Source organism: Microtus ochrogaster, chromosome 2 (genome assembly GCF_000317375.1).
Source record: "Microtus ochrogaster isolate Prairie Vole_2 chromosome 2, MicOch1.0, whole genome shotgun sequence".
Classification (NCBI taxonomy): domain Eukaryota; kingdom Metazoa; phylum Chordata; class Mammalia; order Rodentia; family Cricetidae; genus Microtus; species Microtus ochrogaster.
The window spans coordinates 54,745,118-54,763,226 of NC_022010.1; the positions used below are offsets into that span (position 1 = coordinate 54,745,118).

The 18,109-nt window shown below is 42.1% G+C and overlaps 1 protein-coding gene across 1 annotated transcript in view; it reads right to left on the reverse strand.

Moving 5' to 3' along the window:
* The window catches only part of Gramd1c (GRAM domain containing 1C), a 77,439-nt gene that overhangs the window by 19,110 nt on the left and 40,220 nt on the right, over positions 1–18,109 (reverse strand). The window contains exons 7-9 of the mRNA XM_005345006.3: positions 12,801–12,919; positions 10,237–10,369; positions 6,570–6,732 (exon numbers count right to left, since the gene is read on the reverse strand). Of these exons, the coding sequence (XP_005345063.1) occupies positions 6,570–6,732; positions 10,237–10,369; positions 12,801–12,919 (415 nt within the window). The remainder of the gene's footprint in view (positions 1–6,569; positions 6,733–10,236; positions 10,370–12,800; positions 12,920–18,109) is intronic.

Genomic DNA, 18,109 nt, shown 5'->3' on the forward strand with positions numbered 1-18,109 from the left:
CAGTGTTCCCATGGTCATGTCCATGTCAGAAACTGTGCCAACCACCTTTCAGCATGGATTCTTCTCGGCCTTATGTGGTCCTCTGAAAGGACTTCTTCCTCTCTGGGGGAGAGAGGTGTGGTGGAGAGACAGCTGTCAAGATATCAAGGTCAGGAATGACTGCTCTGAAATTTGAATCCACTCCAGCACACAAAAAGTGCCCTGTGTTTTATATAGCCAGAAAGAGTCTAACTGAAAAAACTATTTTTAAAAATGGGAAAAATGGAAAGGAAAAGAGCAGGAATCGAAGCCTGGTGCACAATGAAAATAGTGGAAATACAACACAAAATTTTACTGATCTGAGGACAGTGACTGGTTATTATTTCAAGCCTTACCCTCCGCCAATACACAATAAAAAAAAAAACCATGACAAGAGCTCCAAACATCAGAAACCAAACTCCAAGGGTTATCTGTGTGAAGAATCTGTCAATATTAACCTACGGGAACCAGTGTGGTTCAACAAAAGACATGGTCTACAAACCAGAAAAGCATCTAAGCTTGCCCCCACCACTATTGTTTGCTCCCTCACTATTGTGTGTAGAGAATTTACAAACGCCATGTAGATATCAAATTACCCTCTTCTTATAAAAACACTATTTATCGGCAGAACAATTCACTGAAATCTCAAAGAGCTCCTTGGGTGTAGAAATCATCCCTGAAATTAGGCAATTTGCTAAAGTTCCATAAGATAGCCTCCCTGCTAGGCTCTTGAGCTTTCACTGACACAGAAGTATTATATGTCCATAATGAAAATAACTCGAATATTCACAAAGGAAGCAAACAAAAATTCAATGGGATTTCTTCAGGAGAGTCCTTCTATACAAGGATCCATCCCAAAATGCTACATTGCACTTAGTTATTTTCTCTCTTTAGCCAGCTCTAATCTCAGGCTCTAATCAAGCCTTCTCAGGATTAGGCCTCTTTGCTGCGTCCTTGAACCCTGGAAGAGCGCTAGCCAGGTTATTTCACATAATGACCTTCAGTCAGGGCTTGCTGGTGTCCTCCCTGAAAACACTAGAGTAGTGGGCTTGGGAAGACTACTAAAAGTGTGAAATGCTCTTGGCTCCTGTGAATAATGCAGTTCTAACAAGGGATGCGAGAAGCAGCTCTGGCTTTTATCTAAGGGGCACATACCCTGGAAAAGACTAATGTGCCTAAGCCTTCTAGATCGCCCACATCCCCATTAAAATCTGCTGGGTTGTTTCCTTGTTTGCTTGATGATAGCCATTCTAACTGGGGTGAGACAGAATCTCAATGTAATTATTTTAGGTTGGTTGGCTTTGGAGTGGGGGTGGTGTTTGTCTGTGTTTTGTTTGTGTGTTTGTCTGTTTGAGGCAGAGTTTCATATAGCACAAGCTGGCCTCAGACTTACTGTGGTTGAGGATGACCTTGAACTTCTGACCTTTCAGCCTCTGACTCCCTATTTGTGGGACTGCAGGCCTGTGGCACTGTGCAATGCTGGGACCAAATCCAGGGCTTGGGGGATGTGCTAGGCAAGCCCTCTGGCAAATGAGCTCTGCTCTCTAACCCATCAATGTAGCCTCCCCAAGAGGCGTTGAAGATTTTCACATGTATTTATTGGCCATTTGTACTTTTTTATTTGAAAAGTTGTTTTGGGTTCATTTGTTCATTTATCAACTCAATCGCTTGCTCTCAGGCTATTTAGTTTTTAAATATTTTCTGGATATTAATCGCTGTTGGATACGGAAAAGACGTCTTCCTACTCTGTACGATGTCTTATCACTCTATTTATTTTCTTTTGCTGTACAAATTTTTTAAAGTTGAATGCACAGCTAATATTTTCTTTACACCTAGAAACAATCATTTCTCTCTTTTTTTTTTTTTTTTTTTTTTTTTGGTTTTTCGAGACAGGGTTTCTCTTAAGGGGCCCGATTTTATAACTTCGAAAACTGAGTCTCTTATTCAGAATGAAAACAGAAAGATTACACTTATGTACACTCTTCTGTACAGTATTTTCATGTTTCTCCTAAGCAACATTAGGTTTTAGGTTCTGAATTATGATCGATAAAAGTACAATTTACTATAGCAGTATCAGAAATTAATAATATATTCTGCATGGAAATAAGTACATAAAATAAATAGTTTCTGCTTTGGGTTACTCATTTATGAGATTCCTTTTTTTTTCTCTTTTCTTTTTTTTTTTTTTTTTTTTTTTTTTGAGACAAGGTTTCTCTGTAGCTTTGGAACCTGTCCTGGAACTAGCTCTTGTAGAACAGGCTGGCCTCGAACTCAAGAGACCTGTCCCTCTCTTTGCCTCCCAAGGGCTTGGATTGAAGGTGTGCACCACCACTGCCCAGCTCATTTATGAAATTCTTGACATTTCAATTCCCTCCAAAGAACAATACCAATAATACTGCTGTAGCACAGTAAGTTGACAGGTGGTGTTCTTTAAATGAAGAAAGGACACTGCTTAACTCAGGAGCAGGGACTGGAGAGGTGGTTGCTCTTTCAGAGGATGTCAGTTTGGATCCTAGTATTCACATTGGGTAACTCACAACCAGCTCCAGGAGATCCAAGGACCCCCTACCTCTGTGGACACCAGCAATTGCACATAAAGATAAACACAAACACATATTTTTTACAGTATCAGTTTGAAGGTAGCAGTAGAAATTATTTGGAATGAGGCAGATAAATGCAGGGGAAATACGGTAACCCAAAACTCACAACACATACTGCCAGCTGTTTTGAGAATGTATAGCCATGTCCTACAAAGGTAAGGTTTGAGCTGGGGAGGGCAGACAGATTCTTTCCATGAGACAGTACCGTGATGCTCTGTTTTAATTGGTTTGTCTGGAATGGATGATTCTAGAGAGAATCTCTATGTCAAAATAATCTCGTGTTCTTTCCCCTAAATCACAGCATAAATGTGATATGAAAGGCAGGGCTAGACTTTCTCATTTTTCTGTCTGCTCAAAAACAGATCAAATGCTCCATTTTAGCCAGCGTGGTGGTGCAGGCATAATCCCAGCACTCAGGATAGGGCAGGAGGGTCCTGGAAGCCAGAGAGTAGCCTGAGCTCTATGACCAGTTTCAGGACAGCCAGGGCTACACAAAAAGGCAGTGTCAACAAATGATGACAACAAACCTAACCCACGTTTTGTTTAAAGAGAGTTCCACCCAGCCAGCCTCCATCAATGCCCCAACCTCCTGGGTTAGTATCCTTCATTTGACCTTCCCCACTTCTCCCCTATTTCATCTCCTGCCAATGCCTCATTACTTTACAACCTGAGAAAAGAGACAAACATAGAGCCATCATCAGGTTCACTTGAAAGATCTGATGAGCCTGAAATCTGAAACCCATCTAGGGAAAACAGTGGGATCACCCAAATTATTATCTAATGATAATCTAGTAGGAAAAACTCACCCCTACACCTTAAGAACACTTTAGGGAAACACCATGGAAATGCTTGCTGCAGAACCAGGCACTTTCTAAAGAGGCAACAAAAACAGCGCAGTGTGGCCAGTGCCCATGTGCAGTAACCACACACTATTACCTTCTGTTATTCCTAGATGGTGTGCAGCTTTCGAGTTTTAGTGTTGTTTTTCTAGGAACTCAATAATGAAGCGATGTTTTAAGGACAATTCTTAAGAGCAGATTTAATGACAGAGAAAATGATTCCTTGCTTTGTTGTCACTGGCCTGTTTGGCCACTGGGTGCCAGACTAGATCTTCCTAGAGGCCCAAGTTCAGTCAGGCAGGGCATGACTAATTCGTGCCCACACATTCTAAAGCGCAGTAGCACGAGGCCTAGTAAGGCCATGCTACTCATCACTCCTGTCATGCCTACTGTACTGATGACAAAGACCTTCATATTTTCAAGAAAGACTTCTCATAAAACCTACTGGATAATATGACACACCACAGGTTGTGAGCACGTAGAGTAGGGAGCATGGTTTACCGGTAAGTTTGCCATAAAACATCTTTTTGTTGTTGTTATTTTATTCTCAACTATTCCCTGCCTCCTTCTTCCTCCTGCCCCACCTCCTGAGCATGCTCTGTGGAAAGAGCAAGAAGGTAGCTTTCCACAGCCAGTTAGAGTGGCCTCACCAGAAGGCAGCTCTGCTGGGCCTGACCTATGACTTTTGCCCTAAGAACTGTAAGGAATTACATTGTTCTCTGAACCACGGGAACTGAAGTATCTGTCATGGCATCCTATGCTGCCTAATATAATGTGTAAGCGTGGAAGGGGCATACCAGGCAGGCTCAGCACATGTCTGTCCTGTCTTATGAAGCCTAGGTACCCTCTGCAGCTCCTGCTGCTCCATGGCTGACCTCCCCTCATCCTCCTTTCCAGCTCGCTCGGCAGCCTTGTTACCTCTGGCACATGTAAGCAGATTATCCTCTACTTGGCCACCATCGGAGTTAATGGTCTCTCAGACTTGTTCTTTGTGTCTTTTCCCAATTTTATTACTGTAGGGATATCAGGAAGGATGCTATTTCTTGAGCCCGTGCAACAATATAAAGAATACAATAAAAACACAGCCAGAGAACAAACCATTTGCTACCCAGAAGGCCTTTTTTTTTCAGTAAAGATTCTGGTTACTCAACATCAGGAGAGTCTAGCTAAATCTATTGGTCTTCTAACACCAAATGGCTTATTTTTCACATTTCATTTATTTATTGTGGGAGGGCACAAGGGCCATTGCTCTCTTGTAGGGTCAAAGGACAACCTGCAGGAGTTTGTTTTCTCTTTCATCGTGTGGATTCCAAGGACTGAACTCAGCTTATTTGGTTTAGTGACAAGTCCCTTTGCCCACAGAGCCACATCACTGGCTCCGTTAGGTTATTTTTAAAAACCATGTAGTATATTAGTAGCAGTTTACTTTGTAAAAAAAAAATTCTACTACAGAATGTTCTTTAAAAGTAATTTGAACCAGGTGGTATTGGCACAAGCCTTTCATCCCAGCACTTGGGAGGCAGAGGCAAGTGGATCTCTGTGATGGCATACAGAACTAGTTCCAGGACAGCCAGGGCTACACAGAGAACCCTGTCTCAAAAAATAAAGTAAAACAAAATTAAGAATTCAATGGAAATTTATTCTATAGAGACAGTTCAGAAGTAATAATGAGAATGTGATCATGTGTCTGCCTTCAAAGTTATTTTAAAATATTTCTCAAAAATAACTGATACAGATTGAAATAATAATCTTCTAAGTAATCTTTTAAATAAAAAGAATTGCTTCTAGACATTTTATTTCCTACTGGAAGCCACGCAGTAATTTAAGTTAATATTCATCTCAGAATATGTACCTGCCACTATAACTACTTGCTTTTAAATGTGTGTGTGTGTGTGTGTGTGTGTGTGTGTGTGTGTGTGTGTGTATGTAAGTATAAAGTCAGGCTTGCAGAGCCTTTGTTAAGATGTATGTTTGTTTGAAGCAAGGTGTCACTATGTGCCTGGAACTCATTACGTAGACCAGTCTAGCTTCAAACACACAGAGACTCTCCTGCCTCCACTTCCTAAGTTCTGGGATTCAGTAGCACACCACCACATCCAGCAGGTATCCTTTTTTACAAAGAAGAAAGAGAAAGAAGAATTTGGGAAATCCCGGACTCAGTGCTCATGACTTTAAGCCCAGCAGTGGCAGAGGCAGGAGGATCTCTGACTTCAGCAGTACTAAAAAGTAAGTTCCTGGCTGTCCGCCCACTACCCAGTGAGAATCTATCTCCAATAACAATTATAATAGTAATAATTTTGGAAGTACTTTAGTTAAGTGAAAAGAACACAGGACTCAAGGTCTTGTCCTCAGTCCAACCTCTGTGCAGTTAACTAGCTATATGTGTTTAAACCAAAACTCTCCGTTTCTTCTTTCTCTGTGGGTATGCAGAGGTATTAAACACACAGACAATGGGAACGTCTTACCCCAGTCAGTCTGCAGGAGCGGCATAGAGACTTTCTGTTAACAGATTTGCTTTTCACTGTTACTACTGCATAAAAGTTTAGTGTGTGTGTTCATGTATGTTCGTGTGTGTGCACATGTTTGCAAGTGTCTGTGAGGTCCAGAAAACAACTTTCTGTGCGGTTCCTCGGGAGACATCCACCTTTATTTTTTTGAGACAAGGTCTCATCTCTCACTGAGACCTGGAGCTTGCTGAATAGGCTAGGTTGTCTGGCCGGTGAGACCAAGGATCTGCCTGTCTCCACCTCTTTGTTGTTGGAGTATAGACCCTCACCACCACGGTCACCAAAGTTGGGTCTGTCTTGTGGACACTGGGGATTGAACACAACATTGCTTGCACTGAGATATCTCACTGTGCCCCGACTCGCTATTCCCGAGAGCTTGGAATTATAAGCCAATCTAGTGGAGACTTTCAAATTCCAGACTTTGAGAGAAATGAAGATGGGCCAGACTGACAAGTGGTTCTCCTGTGTTCTCTACACACTCATTCCTTTGCTGGGTCTCTTTAGTGCGAGGCTGCCACAATCAAATTCCCACTCTGCACACACCTAACACAAGGGTAAACATTAGAACACATGCCTGGAATTTTGTTGAGGTTTGAATTCTTTACCTTCATCAACAGAATCTGAAGTGCTGCTCTTGTCCAGAGAAAGGTACTCATTTTTATTCAAGTCCAGCGATTTGGAGGGCGCTCTACTTAACCTCTTTCCCGAAGCTAGCGAAGGGTTTTTTTTCAAAGGTTTCTCACTCTGGGGCTCTTCTTTTCCTAATCCCTAAAAGACAAACAATTTGGTTAAAAAATAAAAAAAACTTATTTGAAGCTTAGGTCTTAACAGTAAGAACTTTAATATTAAATACTAAGAGTAAAGGCTTGAAATGCTGCTTTTTGAAAAATATTTACAGCACTCTGTTGAGACTGACTGCTACCCTTGACATGTTAGTAGGTAATAAATGTCTTCCTCAAGTGTTCTCATGCAGTAATGAATGACAGATTTATGAAGAATATCATATAGAAGGAATTCAGAGGAAGTTGGCAGCATTTGAGTGGCCGAAACAGAGGGAAAGGGGAAAAAAATAAGGAACAATCGGGTCTTTTGGTGGGCAAGGGAGAGAAGCCAAACCCAGCTTGTTTCCTTAGCTGGTGCCCACTTCTCACCTATCTCTCAAAATCAATAACTAAAATAGAAATGGAAAGAAAATAGAAAGGAGTCACCTAGGAAGCAGAGTGGTGGTGGTGGCGCACGCCTTTAATCCCAGTACTCGGGAGGCAGAGGCAGGAGGATCTCTGTGAGTTCGGGGCCAGCCTGGTCTACAGAGCTAGTTCCAGGACAGGCTCAAAAGCTGTAGTTTCTCTGTAGAGAAACCCTATCTCGAAAAAGAAAAAAAGAAAAGAAAAGATAAAGAAGTCACCTAGGAGTATGGTGGGGGAGGAGTGAGGGACTTCATAACAAACTGGTCCTACTATCAAGAGACTAAAGAGATAAGAAATTAAAATATATACCAAAGTATGAAACATATACTTTTTGGGCATGTTTAATAAGGACATGTCATTTTGATAGTAATTAAATGATAGACATTCAATATAAATGCTAGTGTTGTGTTATCACTCAAATAGAACTAACTATAATTAGTAAAATAAGAATATGTATTAACTATACAGAAAACTTTCTTTTTGGACTGTGTGTACACAGATGAAAGAGCACACAAAACATATGTCCAGCCCTTTTCCTTTCTGCGCTAGGAGATGTTTACCTAGCACTGAACAGACTCAGCTCCAGGGAGGACACAGGTTTCCACTGGCCATCCGGGAAACTAGGTGGCAAGTGGGACCCAGGACACAATCACTAACGAGTTAGACTACCCTACCCAGAGAACCAGCTCTTCAAGCAGAGTACAGCTGAAATCACGAGGGGACTGTTTGGGAGTTCCACAGGAGAAAGCGTTTGGCCACTCAGCAGAGCCAGGGCCGCTCCACACACGTATTTCTCCTCTGTTAACTAAGTTATACCTCCTATTATAGGATCATAGATTCCTGCGTGAAAGGCAAGAAATGTTGGCATTTGGTTTATTTTATTTATTTTTATTTATTTATTTTTTTTGGATTTTCGAGACAGGGTTTCTCCGTAGCTTTTGGTTCCTGTCCTGGAACTAGCTCTTGTAGACCAGGCTGGCCTCGAACTCACAGAGATCTGCCTGCCTCTGCCTCCTGAGTGCTGGGATTAAAGGCGTGCGCCACCACCGCCCGGTTTTGGTTAATTTTATAATGAGCATGTTTCCACTTGGAAAACAGCTATTTCTGACTTTTGTTATTTTCAATGTATGAAAGTAAAAACAGCAGACAAAGTGAAATACAGACATTTGCTGACTCTGAGACCCAAGAATCTCACCATCATGCACCTTGGAAAAAAGACCCAGCTTCCAGGGCTTGAAAACCTCTGTCCTGGACATCAACAAGGGTCTACTGCACTCCTACGTTCTGTTCGCTATGAAGAGAACAGGCAGCTTCTTTTAGGGACAGAACTGGAGGCAAGAACTGGCAGGCTAAGTATTCCAAAAGGAGCCACAGAAGACAGGGGACGCAGGAAGGACTGAAAGACTAGAGTCCTGAGAACCCTCTCCTCAAAGCTGGACTTTGGCAAATGGATCAGGGGACTGCAGGAAGCCCCCAGCTTGTTACCTCCCCTGACTAAGTGTTTCACATGCAAAGATAACTTCCAGAATGGTGTCCCTCTTGCATGAGTAGATCTCTGAGTGTCTCTTCCCAGAAACGTTTTATACAAGTAGGCTGATGTAGATGTATGATGAAGGATGGTCTTCTAAAACAAGTGTAGAACTCAAGGGCTTTCCATGTGAATAAATTTTGTGTCAGTATTTTCCCACAATTTCCCAGAGGAGATGCTAGGTGCACCCTAAGGGGGCTGGGGAAAAAAAGAACCATTGCTGACCATATTCAGGCTCACTTAACAAATGCTAGGAACTGTTCTCAGTACCTTCATAGCTACCAATTCATTTTTTTTCTTTTGGGGAAGCGGGTTCTTGAGACAGGGTTTCTTTGTGTAGCCTTGGCTGTTGTAGAACTAGCTCTGTGGATCAGGCTGGCCTTGAACTCATAGAGATCCACCTGCCTCTGCCTCCACGAGTGTTGGGATAAAAGACATGTGCCAGCACCACCCAGCTTCATTTATCATTATTTTAGAAATCCTATGAGTCTCTACCCTCACTTTATAATTGAGACAACAAACGTAAGTTTAAGTTTAATTAGCTTACTTAGTACCGCACCATTAGCAAGTGACAGCGGCAGGTTCTGAGGCCCCAGTGCCGCTCTAAAAACCTGTAACCCAGCTGCAGGCCCAAACAAGAAAAGCTGTGTTGAAGCACTCAACGCTTAGAAGATGGTCTCTAAACACCATGTTCTCCACTAAGAAAATGGTTCATCACATAAATAACATGTCTATGGCTGAAAATGCACAAATGTGCATGGGACACACAGTTGTGCCTGGAAAACGAATAAACAAACAAAAAGCTTAAGAGATTACTGGCCATTTAAAAAAGACAGGAGCCCTCTGAAGGGGCTGTCACTGGCAGAGGGTCACACCGAATATCCAATAACAAGAGCAACAATGAGCCAGGTGGGGTGGCAGTGCCTACAGCCCTAGCTCTGTGGAGAGCGAGGAAGGGGGCTCGTGGATTGATGCCAGTCTAAGGTACATGGCAAAAGCCTGTCTTAAAGAGTCAAAGTAATCGTGACTGCAGGTGATGGAAACTCAATACAATTTAAAACTAATACACTTAGGGTACTTCCCAGCTAACTGAGAAGTCCAGTCACTAGCTGGACTGCCATCTCCAGTGTGCTACCTAAGGAGTTTCTACTAAAAAGGAAAAGGGAAGGGTTCTCTGTGACCCGACCGTGCTCAAAGGTTCATCTCTCCCCATCCAAACCAGACTTTCTCCACCACGTGCATTCCTTCACCGCGGGGAAGTTCTGCTGGCTACAGATTGCTGTGTCTGGTTATGTTTTTAACAGTACTACTGTCTTACTCTATGCTAGCAGGGACCTGCTGGGTGCTCTGAGCAATAGCCGTCTTTGAAGAACACCACATACTTTCCCACATAACCTCTGCTTCTTAGAAGCATACACGCTTCCTAATATAGAGCAGCAGCCAGACATCCCAAGCTTCCCAACACTTTGAATGCATTGCATGTTTTACTGGCTCTCCTGTTATGATTACCGCATATCAGTCTCGGGTGTAGTTTTTTTGGGAGCAGCATATACTGACCCTTTTTGGCGAGTTTCCATCCAGGGACTCAGTTTCTGAGACTCGGCTTACTGACTCCTGTGGAAAGCGGATGTCCTTGGAGAACTTTTCATCCCTTTCCCCAGAGTCCTCCACAATGCTTCTTCCTGGACTTCTGTAGGAAACAGCATTACAGAAGCAGAAGGTCATGTCCAGCCACACAGGCCTTGGTGCTTCTCTCTGAGGTCTTGGCTGGCCTAAATCAACTCAACAAAGAATAGGTTGTCATGCTGTAACCAGCTCCAGGTATGACAAGCGGTCCTCTTAGAGACACCACCTGACTTTATTCTTGAAAATAAAACACATGCCCCTATGCAAATCCGTACATTTCAGAAACCACTAAAAGTATAATGAAGCACAAAGTAGCCCCAGCCTAGCTGGTCAGTAGCACTTGCTTGTTTAAGGTCAAGTAGTAAAACCAGAGCTTCAAAGGCTTAGGGAAAAAGATGGTTTTGGTACCCGAAGACAGTCTTACAAGTCTTGCTTCTGAGGTAGTCTCTGTGAAGGTAGCCAGGCCCTCTGGGAGGCAGAAGCCCTTCAGTTGGGGTGGGGGTGGGGGGAAGGATGGAATGTGGGAAAGGAAATGGGTCCTTCCCTCTGAGATCTAGTTTGCATTTCCTTGCAGCTGAGAGTCAAATGACAAAATCAAAACTGCTGGAGAAGAGCCAGGTTTGGTGGCACACACCTTTAATTCCAGTGCTCAGGGGGCAGAAGAAGAAGGATCGCTATGAATTTAGGGTCAGTCTGGTCAACAGAACTGCTGAATTCCAGGACAGCCAGGGCTACACAAATCCTATCTCAAAAAACCGACAAAAACACTCCCTGCAAAGACAGTATAGTTAGTTCTAAAGACATCTCAAACAAGGATGCTCAAACAAACCATCTACGGTAGTGAGGATGAGAATGTTTATGGCCCGAGAGTTAACTGGGCTGACAGTCCTCTCATCCCCAAATCTAAACAATACATACATAAAGTCACACTATACTATTCCAAAAGAAAATTAAGTGAAATAAGTAAGTCAGCTCATATATTCTCTCCATTGGGGATGGAGAGAAAAAAATAAGGATCCTCGAAATAGCCCTCCATGTGAGTATAGAGATCTCAAAATCTAAGGAGGATGAAAGTAAGAAAAGAGAAAAAGGAAAGAAACAGGGAAAAAATAATGAGACTTAAAAAAAGACTATGGAGAGCTGAGAAAATAAAGGCTTGAAACAGACTTGCTGTTTTCAGAAGAAGAGCAAGCAAGAGGGAATGGGGCATGAGGATCCTGCTACATGTTCTTAGAAAACAGTAACCAGGAGAAGAGAATACAGGTTTACTGGCGACCTCAAATGTCTGTGAAATACTTGCTCAAAATTCTTATTCTTTCCTGATTCAGAGACTACAAAATTCACAAGTTGACAGAGACCCAAAAACCACTGAATATGACTGTCTCGTGTTCACAGATGACTAAAATGAGCATCAGAAATGTCCAAAGATCTGCCTGAGATATCTTAGCTATAAACCACAATCCAGATTCTATTGACTACAATCCAAGGTCTCTGCATTAGTAAGCTGATTTTCGACACAGTTTTGATACCCAAGACTAGTAAACTTTATGATGACATCAATGCAATGGGAAAAATTGAACTTTATGGAAAAGTAATAAAATATGCATGTGCAATCATGTGAAAAAAAGATTATAAAATATTGATGTAAGTTGAGACAATACAGGTTTGAGCAGCAGAAGAGAAGACTGCCCAGGGAAGGAAAGCATTTGTGCATGTATTAAGACTTTCAACACATCTACATTATCATGTGGAGGGCTAGAGACGTGGCTCGGCCATTAACAGCTAGACTCAGAATCAAAACATCAAGAGCTGGTCTTTCTGTCTTGGCTTCTCTCACTAAGCAGAATGTTTGCTATGAAATTTTAATGTATTACCCTAGGGTTTTTCTTTTCTTTTTTATTTATTTTTAATCTTTTTGCTATGGTCTCAATTAACATTGGATACAGCACATTTTTATTTGTACAGTTTATAAAATGTTCACACTTCTTAATGAATATATGTCAAAATGTTCTTTCCCTACTAATTTCTTTCTAACTCTGTAGCACCACATGGCCCCTGCATTATCACTGCTCTGTATCCACGGCACCGTCAGCCCTTCCACTAATGTGGTCCATATTTACTGAGTGCCAAGCACATGTCACCGCATTAGCGAGTCCTCAAGGAGAAGTCATGGAACCACCCATCCCTTACACTGCTCTAGTGTCTCCTGGAAGCTCCAAGACCTCACCAGCTCCTACTCCAGATCCTTAATAAAAAAGATTTCTAAAATTAAGTCAATCCTAAGAGTCACAGCTTCATCAAAATGCCTTCGTGTCCACTTTTGCTTGCCAATATAACAAATGATTCTCCTCTCTCCCAACTTAAACCTTACTCTGCCAACAAGGCACACTGCAACAAATGATAAATTAATAGAAACTCAGAATTAGAAGAACCTAAAATAATTCCATTTTAATGGTTCATAATGCACCTTGACATTTTAAGTCACCCCACTGTACCTTGGCTGCACATTTTCTTCTATTGATAAGGACAAGTTTTCCATTTCTTCAGCATTTAAGCCCAGCTCCGTGCCATAGTTCTGCTGGAGCAGCTGCCAGAACTCCTGTCTGGTCAGGCTCTAAGATAAGAGAATCATTGCATGGGTATTGGAAAATACAACAGATAACATAATAGTAATTTAAAGCACAAAGGTTAAAGTAAGGATGGCATGAACATTCAAAGTGTGGCTGTGGTAAATTTTTGGCCTATTTGTCCCCATATTTTCTGTTTTCTATAAAAATAGGTTAATGAGGGTTGGGCATATAGCTTAGTGATACAGAGCTGCATAGCATCCACAAGGCTCTGAGCTCAATCCCCAGTGCTGCAAATGAAAAGTTAATTGCAGTGGGGTTGCACACCTTTAATCCCAGCACTCAGGGAGGCAGAGACAGGCAGATCTCTGTGAGTTCAAGGCCAGCCTGGTCTACAGAGTGAGTTTCAGGATAGCCAGGGCTGTTACACAGAAAAACCTTGTCTTGAAAACAAAACAAAGCAAAAAAAAAAGAAAGAAAAGAAAAAAAAAGAGATGTTAATTCTGCCCATCTGCTAAGAGTTGCTAGAGGAAAGCTGGAGAGAGGGCTCCATGGATAAAGGCACTGGCTGCCCCGCTGGAAGACCTGGGTTTGACTCCCAGCTCCAACCATCTACAACTCCAGTTCCAGGGAACCTTCTGGCCATCTCAGGCAAACAAGTGGTGCACAGGCCTACATGCAGGCAAAAAATTAGTAAGTAAAGAGCTGATACAAGAATTGGATACACAGATATAAACAATGTTCCTCCTGAGATGGCGTTGAACTGTGTTGTCAGGCTTGGGCTCAAGCTTTTCTCCAGAGCAGTCAGAATGAAAAGGCACATGCCACTTAGAAAATGGTGAAAAAACAGAGTAGTTACTGGACATGTGAACTAAAATGCTGAAAGTGTTCTTTTTATAAAAGTTAAGCTATTTATCACTTCTGGCAATTACTTATCTAAAATCCACACAACCTACAATCACCACACAGAGTTCTAGATGTCAACTCAGAATCAAAACTTCCAATTCACCATTATATCTGCATATTTTAAGCATTTTTAGAACTCTATACACCAGTGAGCTCTAAATTTTATTTCCCCCAAATAGAAAATGCTAGAAAACTATCTTCAGAGTACTAATTTACTTTTAATAAAGTCCAGCTTGCATACAGATGGCACCTCAGAGTTGATATCACCAAATACAGCAAAGACGGCTATGTGGATCAGAGTACTGACTGCTCTGTCAGTACTCCAAAGTTCAGACCCTCACTCCGAATTAGGCAGCTCACAAACACCTGTAATTCTTGCTCCAAAGGGTCTGACCCCCCTTCTGGACACCCCCCCACACACACACACACTAAAGAAAATTGTTTTTTTTTCTTTTTTGGATTTTCGAGACAGGGTTTCTCCGTAGCTTTTGGTTCCTGTCCTGGAACTAGCTCTTGTAGACCAGGCTGGCCTTGAACTCACAGAGATCTGCCTGCCTCTGCCTCCTGAGTGCTGGGATTAAAGGCATGCGCCACCACCGCCCGGCTAAAGAAAATTCTTAATCGTGCCAGGCGGTGGTGGCATATGCCTTTAATCCCAGCAGAGGCAGAGGCAGGTGATCACTGTGAGTTCAAGGCCAGCCTGGTCTACAGAATGAGTTCCGGGACAGCTGGATCTACACAGAAAAACCCTGTCTCAAGAAACAAAACAAAACAAAACAAAACAAAACAAAACAAAACAAAACAAAAAACTTAGTCACCAAGTCTAAAAAGCTCTAAGCTGTATAGCAAAACAAAAACATCATATTCTAGTAACTAACAGACTGGATTCTAGAAGTATTACATTTAATTATATGATTAAGCAAGACAAGAGAAAGCCAGCATGATACTTGAAGCAACTGTCAACAAGATCTTTCATCCATTCCACAGCTATTTATGGGGAATGAAATGTGTGCTATAATACTAGATTCTAAAGGCATAAAAAAATCTCCGCATCTAGTACTTCTAATATATTTGACGTGGTATAGCGCACCATTAAATAAGACACATATATTCATGTGCTGATAAACAGTAGACTCAATGGGATAGGGAAAAGAAAAGGAAGAAAATATTACTGAGGATCAGGGTGGCCAGATGATACTCCACAGTGGAGAGGGGGCTTCTGGGTAAGATGAAGGAAAGATGGATGTGGGGAAGGAGAACTGAGAAGAGATGGGGAATAAGGTCTGTTAGAAAGCCAGAAAATCCTCTGTCAGCTGATTGGAGAAACATTTTAAAGCTAGGAGGCAGACTATTAAAGTATTTAACGGGGTCAAATGTATAAATGCCCTGAATGCAGCCCTGAGAGTTCCTACACCAACACCACTTCTGTCCCCTCTTCCAGGACCTTTCCCCCCTGCCAGCAGCTGTGCCTCCGTCCTCCTTTCACTGGCTGAGCTTCATTACATTTCATGGAGCGGGGCTCTTTTTTGTTTGTTTGTTTGTTTTTCGAGACAGGGTTTCTCTGTAGCTTTTTGGTTCCTGTCCTGGAACTAGCTCTTGTAGACCAGGCTCGCCTCAAACTCACAGAGATCCTCCTGCCTCTGCCTCCCGAGTGCTGGGATTAAAGGCGTGCGCCACCACCGCCCGGCCCTGGAGCAGAGCTCTTAAGAGGAAAACTGTGCTTTCAACTGCTGAAAGTGTTTCAACGAGAACACTTTATAGCAATTCAGATGTCATCATCCACATTTCGAAATGTCAAGAAATATTCACCCAATAACTACAGTAAAGGAGTCGAGCTACGAAATGACAACAACCGAAAGACGAGCCTCTTTGTTTGGAGCTAATCCTATCAGCCCAGAGTGGGAACTCAGTTTGGCGAACTCTAACTGAAATGACACATCCAGAACATGGAACATTTATAATGTTAACTATTTACTAGAACTATCTCTTTACTGGATGGAGTCGTCTGAAGCAGAATATCCAGGAAAAAAAGACAAAAGCCCATGAGTGACAGTTAAGGAACTACTGTCCTTGGTCCTAAAGGAACTTGACTTCTACCCCAGAGATTCATGTGTGGACTCTGTCTTCATAGCAATAATTCATACTTTGAATTAACTAAGTCTTCCAAAGACACCATCTTTGAAACAGCATCATAAAGGGTGGTTAGCATTACCAAAAGAAGACAGCACACCTCTGTTAGATTATTAACCTGTCACAAAACTTTTTTTTGAAATAACAGACATTTCTAAAGATAAAAACTAAAGCAAACAACAAATCGATGGTGAACACCCGGCTTCCTAATTGTCAAAGAAATGCAACTTGCAGGTAAAATGCCAAAAACAAAATGCTATTTGAGTTAATTAGCAAGATAATTTCAACATACATTTAGATCCATTATGTATGTATGTAAATACATACTTGGTTAATGGAAAACAAAACAAGATTCATTCAATTCATGGTGTTGTAATTTGCTAGTTTGTTAAAAAGGTCTGTTTTCGCAAGGCTGTCCAGCTGTCACGGAAGCGGTGCTATTGACAATCACACTGTTCAAACATGCCCCGTCTCATAGTGGCAACTTCTGCAGTGTTTAGCAGCTGAACCTTGAGGGGGGAAAAATGACCTAAATGTTACACGCAAGCTGACCACGTACCTGCAAAGGATCGGCTCCGGGCTCTGCCTGCAGATACTTGAGCAAAATAAAGATGAACCAGGCAGTAATCGGATAGGACTCAGAGTCAGCAGATCAATTTCTGGCCCAGAAAGCTTTGTATTTTAAGTATTCTGTGAAATCTTTATCCACGGTGGAGCTTCAAAAATTTGATAACAGCTAAGCAAAATCACCACTTCAATTTTCTATTCTGTTAGGAGGCACTTTGCCATGGAAAAGTCAAGCTGAGTACAGTGGGAAGCCTCAGCTGTTGCTTCCGGTTGCTAGCCCCAGCCCTCTTTCCTGGGAGCTGGTCAGAAAGTCAGCTCAAGTCACACCTCACTCCACAGGTTCCTAAGCCACGCCTACTAGAAGAGGCTAGGTAAACAGTGTTTTATTAAAGGGACAGTTCCTAATTTCTTCCGTCTGACACACAGATTGGAGAACTGGCTGCAAATGAAAAGATCTCGGGTGTGCTCTAATGGGAAAACCTACTGCAATGTTATTTTAGTCCCACGTGATATTAGTTATGCTAAAACTATGCTAAAACTTCAACTTCCCCATGACAACACGTTTGAATTTAACTCTAGAAAATCATTAATATCTGTTCCTATATCACTTTCTGGCCAGTATTTCCACCAGACTCTTGCCTTGACAACTAGCACAGACCCTATGCTCCTGAGTACCACAGGAGGAACATCAGGGAGGAACAGGAAGGACGAGCTATTCAGGTGGAGCACCGAGCCTGTCTTTCGTCACTGACAAGTCTAAGGTGACGTCTTGCTTACTCAATTCTTCCCTTGAAAATATTTCTGGCTTTAGTTCATTCAGAATAATCTCCTGGCAGAGTTCTGGTCAATAATAAATAGGACAGAGTCTCATCTACCAATTCAAATTTCTCCCAAGAAGAAATGTTTTAAATCGAAAAATCATGATTTGCCCTAATTCCTACCAATTCACTCCCTTAATTTAGTCAAGTGTACAGACAGGCCAAATGTCACTTGATGAACTACAGAGAGCAGCTTTTCAGAACACTGAAGTCTTCACCAGAACGGCGCTAAAGCAGCCTACCCACTCACTGCTGTGAGTCTGATGTGCTGGCACATGCCTTTAATTCCAGCATTCGAGAAGGTAGCTCTCCCATTCTGCATAGAACATGGTGAGTTCCAGGACAGCCAGAGCTACATAACAGAAAGACTCTATCTAAAAAATAAAATTATTCCACTTCCTTCTGTGAAGGAGGGACACTGGGGGCCAGCTTTCACTGTGAAACTTGGGTTGTTGTCCTAGGTCCTCATTGGTTGAAACTGTAGGTTTATATACTTCCTCTGCTCACTAAATAACTGTGAGAGAGTTTATCTGTAATTAATAAACATGTACCTCTTTCACTGACTACAAAACTTCCTGGAGAAAACAAACTTACTCGTAAAGAGAACATAACTAAATTTAGTATGCTTAAAGGAGAAAATAGACCCCTATCCCCCCCCCCCAAAAAAAAGTTGGATGCTTAAGGAAGCCCAGGATACAATGGGTAAGTAGAAGAGGCATAGACATCAAAGAGGTTCAGGGAAATAACAGAGTGAAGAGAAAAATCCAGAAAGACTGACATCATTCCTCATGGAGAAATAGATGAAGGTGCCAATCA